This window comes from Cynara cardunculus, assembly GCF_001531365.2.
Source record: "Cynara cardunculus var. scolymus isolate 2C chromosome LG 2, CcrdV1, whole genome shotgun sequence".
Classification (NCBI taxonomy): Eukaryota; Viridiplantae; Streptophyta; class Magnoliopsida; order Asterales; family Asteraceae; genus Cynara; species Cynara cardunculus.
This window is the reverse complement of record NC_037529.1, coordinates 68,991,618-69,000,656: the sequence shown is the minus strand read 5'-3', so window position 1 is coordinate 69,000,656 and position 9,039 is coordinate 68,991,618. Positions and strand designations below refer to the sequence as shown.

General features: G+C 31.9%; 1 protein-coding gene across 1 annotated transcript; it reads right to left on the bottom strand.

The window, feature by feature from the left end:
* Window positions 1–4,919: 4,919 nt before the first annotated feature.
* On the bottom strand, window positions 4,920–8,022 carry LOC112506380 (uncharacterized protein At4g26485-like). Its single transcript, XM_025110386.1, has 3 exons — window positions 7,818–8,022; window positions 6,107–6,305; window positions 4,920–5,556 (listed from the first exon to the last, which is right to left on the bottom strand). Exons 1-3 carry the CDS (start codon window positions 8,020–8,022, stop codon window positions 4,920–4,922), a joined length of 1,041 nt encoding a protein of 346 aa, XP_024966154.1.
* Between the last annotated feature and the right edge of the window lie 1,017 nt (window positions 8,023–9,039).

The window sequence follows — 9,039 nt, the reverse complement described above, 5'->3', positions numbered from 1 at the left end:
ATTTTCAAAGAGAAAATTACATAAAATAATAAAAATATAGAAACCGTATAAAAATTAATATTTCGAAAACATTAAAATTAAAGTTTAAAAAGTATAAAATAAAATAGATAAAATTTATAGAATGAATAAAATTTAAAAAAAAAAAAGACCTATTTAATGTTTTGGAAAAGAATTAAGTTTTTTTTTTAATTAACCAGGATATTCAACCCGTTATGCGAACCGACTTATCTCACGGCGACCACCTGCTTTGCAGATAGCCCGAAGTCACCGCATTTGAACCTCCGTGGCCACAAGAGAATTTTATTTCTCCTTGGATTTGAAATGAGACATCCTGATACTTTTGACCTTTGGAGCCAAACTCAAACCAATCAAGCACCACCCTTGTAGTTGAATCAAGTTTTTTTAGGTTATACTGGTAAAATATACGTATCTTTCATTGGGTAGGGTCCAACAAACTTGTTCCATTTTATTTATGTCTGTTGCACATAAAAATCCTACCAAACATGGAACATGAATCTAGTATATCCTGTTTACCAAACGCACCGTAATCGAAGGTGCTTGAGTAGGTTTATGCGAACGTCCGCGAAGGTCATTTTTTTTTTTATTAACCTGGATATCCAACCCGCTATGTGAACCGACTAATCCCAGGACGACCACCTGCTTTAAAGATAGCTCGGAGTCACTGCATTTGAACCTCTATGGTCACAAGGGAATTTTTATTCCTCCTTGGATTTAAACCTGTGATTGAGCCAAGCTCAAACCAATCAGACACCACCTTTGTGGCTAAGGGGGTATTTTTGTTTATGCCAAAAGTAACTTCGATTTTCTAACTTTGTAACGTTTAATTAATTTTAATTGATTTCTTTAAAATAAAAGGAATAAGTAGCAATTGAGAAACAAGATAGAGAAAATTCGTAATTTTAGCAAATCATATGAAAAAAAAAACATAATTTACTCTTAGAAGTCAGGTGGATGAATGAAAATGACAGGGATTGAAAATGGGAATGAATTTTTATTTCCCTTAGTTTTAATTTTATTTATTAAATTTAATTAATTTAAAAAATATTAACAAATGGGATGTCATGCTAAAAAAAATTGTACTAATGGGTTGTTTATTTACCTTTTAATAGTTTCGTTAAGAGACGGCCTCTTAACCGTTAAGAGGTGAATCTAAAAAAATGTCTCTTAATGATTCTAAAACTCTTTGAATGATTTTGTATCTTGTGTTTCTCTTAACCATTCAATGCTTTAATTTCATTGTAAACAATTAGTAAACGATTTATATTTCATTTTGCACTATATCACGAGAGCCTCTTAATTATTCTGATCACTTAATCATTTTGTGTTAAACCATTCAACAACTCTCAAACAACCCCTTATACATGTCCATTAATTTTAATAATCTAGTCTGGTTTTATTCATTTTTTTAGAAGTGTTGTCTAAGCCTGTCAGGTCTAGTAGGTCGTCCTGTTCATGAATAGCTCTACTTCGAGCCACAGAAAGTGATTTTGGTTTGTATTCATTCGCTTCGTATTGTTTCTCTTTAGTGAATAAAGATAACCCATCTGTATCGAACGTACACTGTTTCCCGATAATGTTAACAATAGTTTTTTATGATATTTTATCCAGTTCATAGGGCCGACGAATGAAACTAGGGATAGACCTATGAAGTCCCGAGCGGGGTCATGTGTACCAACTCAACTTATTTTCGCAAGTGAAAATTTTGATGGGTAAGAAAGGCGCCTGCTAAAATTTGACGGATACTCCGGGATATTAGAAAAAATTCAGTGAACATCAACTACAAAACACATTCGACTACTTTGATGGCATATAATCCATCTTATGGGTTGTTTGGCAGTTGCTGAATGGTTTGGTACAAAATGAGTAAGTGGTCAGAATGATTAATGGGCTTTCATGATATAGTAGAAAATGAAATATAACTGTTTGGTAATTATTTACAACGAAATTAAAACGTTAAATGGTTAAGAGAGGCCCATGATACAAAATTATTTCGAGGGTTTTAGAACCATTAAGAGGCAGATTTCTTTTGTCAAACAATATTCACCTCTTAAAAATTCAGAGATTGCCTCTTAATGGAACTATCAAAAGGTAAACAAACAACTCTTTAAAGGTGCAACCATGTGCAGGGACGGACTCATAAATGTTTTCAAACGGTGACACCATTTGACTATAAAAAAAATATAGAATTTTTTTTATTTGACTATAAAAAACAATATATGAATTTTTTTTTCAAACGGTAGCACCATTTGACTAAAAAATGACACTAACAGGATTCGAACTTGGATCATTAGTGGAATTAAAGTCTTGCAAACCAACTATATCAAATAAAACTTGTTCTCATTGTAATTTCAAAATACATACGATGACACACAATAAATTAATACGGTTGCAACTTTCACGAATCTAAATTTTTTTACCCTTCAATGGAGTAATAATACAGTGGCAGGTGCCACGGTATGCTCCAAACCAAGTCCATCCCTAACCGCTTGGCTAAAATTCCTGGCTCCGCTGCTGAACGGAACCGCAAGAACTACAAGGAAAATGAGGAGCTTTCAAAATAATTTCCAGATGTTTTTTGTATACATGTCATGCAAGTAAAACACACATATTATCGATATCATTATCAGAATGTCACGTAAACAGATAAAATAAAGGAAATAATTGGTTTACAGGTAACAAGTAAATGGAAAACAAATTTCTTAAAATACAATTTTACAAGTTTTAAAGGTACTTCCGATGTGACAAGAAACCATATTAGCATTGTGAAAAGGGTTTTTCACCAAAATGATCAAAATATACCTAATGAATTAATAAAATAGCCATTTTTTTTAAGTTTTTCATAAAATAACCACAGGATCGCCCCGGGGGCATGTTGACTATAAGGGGTGATCCAAGCTTTTTTGACCCAAAAAAAGACATAAAAAATATTTTAAATTGATTTGGAGGTTTATATATATCTGATTTGGGAGATCAAATATCTGACTTTTCTAAAATAAGGGGACCAATTATTTTTACATTCTTAATAAAATTATATTTTATAATTAATTTGGATTTTATTTTATATATTTATTCCAATTTCTATCTCTGAAAACACACCTCTTTTTATGTTTCCAAAAAAAGCTATGAAATCTTTTTGACAAGAAAATGAAATCTTTATTGGATTTAGAAGAACGAAGCTTAATCGTGTAAGTGTTTACCAAATCAGATTACCTTATCGGATAAATATGGTAAGGATCAAGAATCTTACCCGATAAGAGTGAGACATATTAAGTAAATGACAGTGTTAAATTATACCGGTACACGCTTACCGGGTAAGTGTTTGGTAAACGGCCCATAAATTATGTTTTTTTTTTGGTTTGTTTAGAAATTATGGTTTTCGTTTTTATGATTTATAATTTATTGTTTTTTCAATCCCTGTGGTTTATAAATTTTTTTACTGTTTTGTTCTTTTGTACTTTAAAGATAAAAATTAGTCCAAAGATGAAAAAAACAAATTGGGAGGAAAATATAAATTTCTAAACCACGGGAACAGAAGTTATGGGTCGTTTACCCAAATGCTTACCCGGTAAACACTTACCGATAGGAGTCAATGCTATGATTTATTTTGAAGTGTAAGATTTTAGTATATCAAAACATATTTAATGCAACAATTTACTGGGTAAAAGTCGTCATCCTCACTTATCGGCTAAAACTCTTCATCCTTCTCATCGCTCTTACCTATTAAGATTCTTAGCCCTTCCATGTTTATACGATGAGAAAATTTATCCGGTAAGCACTTACCAAGTAAACGTTTAGTAAACAACCCCTTAAAATTATTAACAAACCACGTAAACAAAAATCGTTATTTACTCTTGGTCTTAATAGGCTTAGGGACCAATTAGATCATCTTCAACGGTTATATTATTTTGAAGATTTGAAGCAATGGCAATGTAACAAAACTATATAAGACTATGTTCTCCATGTTCCACCATCTTTCTAAGATTATTTCAACTTCTCTTACATTCTTCAAAAACTTTCGTATGTATGTAGTTGGGTTTACGGAAGACCAATCTATTTTCGTGAGACCAGTGAAACCACATTTTTACACTTAACGTTGTGAAGGTAAAAAAAATTGAATTTTCACAGCAAAGACACCGTGAAAGTTACTTTCACAACGTTTTGCTATGAATTTTCAAGTGTAAAAAAATAGTCTCACGAAAACAGGTTGGTATCATGTGATCCAAAGTATGTGTGTGTGTGTGTGTGTATATATATATATATATATATATACATATACAACTTTTTTACACTTAAAACTTCACAGCAAAACGCTGCAAAGGTAACATTAACAGTGTTTTGCTGTAAAACATTTTGCTATGAAGTTTCAAGTGTAAAAAAATAATCTCTCAGGTCTCACAAAAACAGACTGGTCCCACATGAACTCAAACATGGTTCCATTGCCAGAAGATGGTGTAGGTCAACACAGGAAGAATCTTTATTCGCTAAAGAGAAGCCAAGACCGGAACCAAACGAAAAATTACAAACCGAAATTACTTTTATAACCCAAACGCTAAATACTTAGAAAAATAAAACTCATCCTTTGGCACCATCGTGCTTTCATACATGACCACGGTTTTTGTCGCATACACACAAAGACTGTTTTTCGGTTTCTAACGTTAACATAATAAATAAAGAAATCTAATTCTAGAATCTTCTAGGAGGAGTCAGAATCTATCTTGGATACTTCATTTGTCCCAAAATAAGCGTACACATTTCTGTTTGAGTTTGTGTGAAAATAAATGTCAATTTTCAAAAGTAATCCACAAAAACCCGAAGTCTCTTAACTTTACGCAGCTTTTATAAAGTAAGCCAACTCCGTATGACGCCAACACAAAAAGCAAAAGGTTGCGGATTGTTTTCTACAAGCAACGTCGGTGATCGACTTCCAGCAACCGGTTTTGCAAGAATTCGATCCTCCGTTCACTCAAACTTCGAAGCTCTCCCAAAAGATTTACGTAGCCGATCAACCATCTCCCGTGATCTTCGGTCATGTATCTTTGAAACCCGAATCTCAGATGATTCAAAACAGAAGTCAATAGACAGGAATCAGTTTGCCCGTATGTCGATCGTGCATGATTGAAATACTCCACGAAAATCCTAAAGCATTCCCCGCTGTCGATAACAGGGGCCTTATTCTTAAGCAGAATCGCATTCGGTCTCTGCAACAGGATTTGTAGAGGTTCTTGATGATTTGTATGATATGAAGTGGTTGATTTCTTGGTTGTCGATAATATGAATTTGAAAGTACAACATTTTCCTAACGGAAAGGGCTCATCGGATCTCGACCCGTCTCCCCGTTTGTTGTTGTATCCAGGATAATCTCCGAGCTTGAATTCGACACATTCTAGCAACGTCAAACAACTTTGGGAGGCGAGTTCTTCGATATTCCAACAATCGAACGGGTATTTAGTCTTGTGGGTTACGTGAACTTCGCCGTTTGGTCGCAACATCCGACTTGCATTCTTGAGGAAACTGCAAACCAGATTTCTGTGTATCCTACACGTAGCACGAAATACGTTAAAGGGTCCGTTCAGTATGCAGACAGAACTTGACGAAAAAGAAGTGGACAGGTATGTGAAAGAATTGCAAAAGATTTTAATTTGGGGGAATTGATCAAAACAATCAATCTTCCAACCCAATTCACTTTTTACCCATTTTTGGAACCAAATCCCAATTTTAGCTGGAGTTTATACATTTGCATAAAGCCTATTTCCAGATTAACAAAAAAGTGTGGATCCTTACACAATTTTACGTAACAAAGAAAATTTCTTTATAGGCTTTATACATGCATAAACTCCGGCTAATATGGGAATTTCTTAAAAAAGTGGCTAAAAAATGAAATTGGCTGGGGAGATCGGCTATTTTAGTCAATTTCCCTTTAATTTAATGTGTCTGGTTTAGTAATTTACCAATGTTACTTCATTTTATTTTGGTGTGGCAAAAAAACAAGCATTTTAGCCCATTCAAATTTTGTCTTGTACAAGTTTAATGTCGTGTCAAACATGAAACAACAGGTTTTTGCACTCTTTTTGTCTAATAACCTTACATGATGACTCCATGATCGCTTTCTTTTCCGAGAAAACCGGCATGCGGGAAATTGTATACGATGCGGTCAAACTTTCGCATATGAAGATCAACATGAAGCTTCATCGTTCTTGCATCAACTCCGTATAAAAGCTGAACTCCCAATCTAGACAAATGATCCAAGTTCCTTTTCGCTCTCTTATATTTCCTAAGCACAACATCTAGCAACACGATATTGTCGATAATCATTGATATTCTTGTGTTAAATACATAAACATCTACGAGTTATAACAGTTTCATATATTGTTTCATAGATAAAAACAATAAATGTGAAACCAAACCCATCAAAATCATACTAAAATTTTGATTTAGAGCTATCTTTTGATAAAAAAAATTATATATTTCATCCATAAATGTATTTTTGTGGTTTTCTCAAAAAAAAATTCATTATCATGTATAAAACAATTATTGTATAAATTTTATTTCCTCCACCCTGAAACAATTGTCCCCATACCTATTTATGTTTGTCACAAAATAAATGTCAAATTTCAAAAATAAATAACTAAATTCTCAAATTTATCATTTAATGCACAACTAATTAAGAATTGTAACAAAAAGAGAAATTAAATAAAAGTAAAAATGTCATCCAAGGGTGTTTGGGATTTGATTATTTGAAAAAAACTTATATTTTTCTACAAAAGTCTTTATCAAATTATTATAAGTTAGAATGATTTAACTTTTTAAAAAACTCCTTATTACCGGTTTGACACCGATATAAACTGTTTATCCAAATACTCAAAAGTGCTTATTAATGGTATCACACCAGAATAAATCAATAACTTGTTTTTATATACATGCTTACAATAAAAGCATGTATTTCAATTGTTTTGAAAGGGAGTATATGATTTGCCCTCATATTTGAAAAAAGGATCTTTATATGGAAATGTGAACATTTAAATTGGGTATAACCCAAGAGTCACCATGAATACCATAAAATTCATTACCAAATCAAGAACATTATATTTTCCAAAAACAGGAATCCTCATTTGAATTTCAAATATCAAATGTGTTCTTAACTTCAATTCAAGTTATTTCAATGGAAAAAACTAAGGATAAGATTCATATCTAACCTTTGTATCATCATAAGAACTTATTTCATGTATTTTTTTAACATCGATAATAAGTATATAGTCAATAAAATACATAAATAAGCTAAAACGAGTCACCTAACATCAAGTTCAAGATAAGAATCAAGTTTTTTTATACAAGATCTGAAAGGATGATCAGTTCTTCTAAGAAAAGCATTTTTTTGCTTACAAAAACTTTGCATTGGAAATGTTCTTCTTTATATTTCATATTTTCAGTTTCAATCATGAACTATTTTACTTAAACAATCATTCAATCTACTGTTCAATGCACCTTCGCCGGAAAAAAAAGTACGAAGTATATATGAACCTCAATCTAATTTTTATGATCTAACAGTCTCCATTGCTTTTCAATGCACCTTCGCCATGAAAGTATGCAGGAAGGAAGCAGTTATAACAACAGCAAAAATAAATCGATATTGTGTCAATCAACAAAATAACTGAATAGACCTTCGATTAAACTAGACACTATAAGTACTCAACGAACACGATCTACAAGTAGAATGTATGAAAGTACTGATTAATGAAACCCTAGCTAGCTAGGGTTTTGAAATGGAGATTTAAGCAGAATAAGGATCGATTGATTACCGTAAGAATCGATAGAAGAAGCTACGATGTTGAAACCTGATCGAAACGAGACAGCCAAACTGAGAGCAAACGAGAAATCCCCTTCTCCGACCAGCAGAATCTGATGATTCGACGAGTAATGCTTCGCCCAAATCCCTTCGTTGATTATTTGTGTGCTTCTATTCATCAAAAAATGGTGTTCATACCTTCCTGCAATTTCCTCCATTGTTTTCTCTCACTAGAAAGAGAGAGTCAGAGAGAGACGTGGGCGCTGTTAAATATGAACGTAAGGTGGAGTGGGATTACCAAATTGCCACTGTAATTTAGTAAGCAGATTGACTAAAGAAGCGTGTGGATATGAGGGTAATATAGAAAATAAAAAACAACTCATGATTTGATGTCTCCAAAGCGGGAGCCAATGGCTATAAATACACTTGGACCCCCTCAAGTTTGGGATATTTACCATTTGCATATATAACAAATAAATTTATTAACCAAAACATTCAAAAGAAGACACTGATATTGGTTTTATTTGGACCAAAACAAAATGATAAATTAAATAAAAAAGTAACGTATTTTATTTTGATTCTTATTTTGGGTAAGGTATTTTTAAATTTTTTATTTTACTATCTAAGATGTAAATTTTTATACATTTAAGTATTTAATTAACTGGTTGAAGCATTAACCAGTTACCATGTTGATGTGGTATCCGGTTAATGCTTCAACAAATAATACTGAGTTGGATACCATATCACTCGCTACATCAGCATGGTAACTGGTTAATACTTCAGTCATTTACCCGGATACTTTAAATGTTTAAACTTTACATATTAGGTACCAAAATAGAAATTTTGAAAGTATCTTATCCATAATAAAAATCAAGTTAAAAAAATACGTTATTTTTTAATGCAATTTGTCCAAACAAAAACCCTAATCTTGATATTGAAAACGGAACCTAGTTATCTATACTATATTATAAAGCATTTGGCAACAATTCTTAAAACTATTTTTTATACATTAAGTATTGTTTATTGATACATATTACTTAAAATTTAATATCACAACTTATTAAAGCTTCATTTTTAAATTCGTGTAACTAACTGCAGATAAACATAATCAAATACAGAATAAATATTCATTTTAAATATAAAAAATCTAAAATATAATTAAGATAATCATTGAGTTTTAACAAAATATTTAATTATTATCTTTAAATATATATATATATATATAGGGTATATTT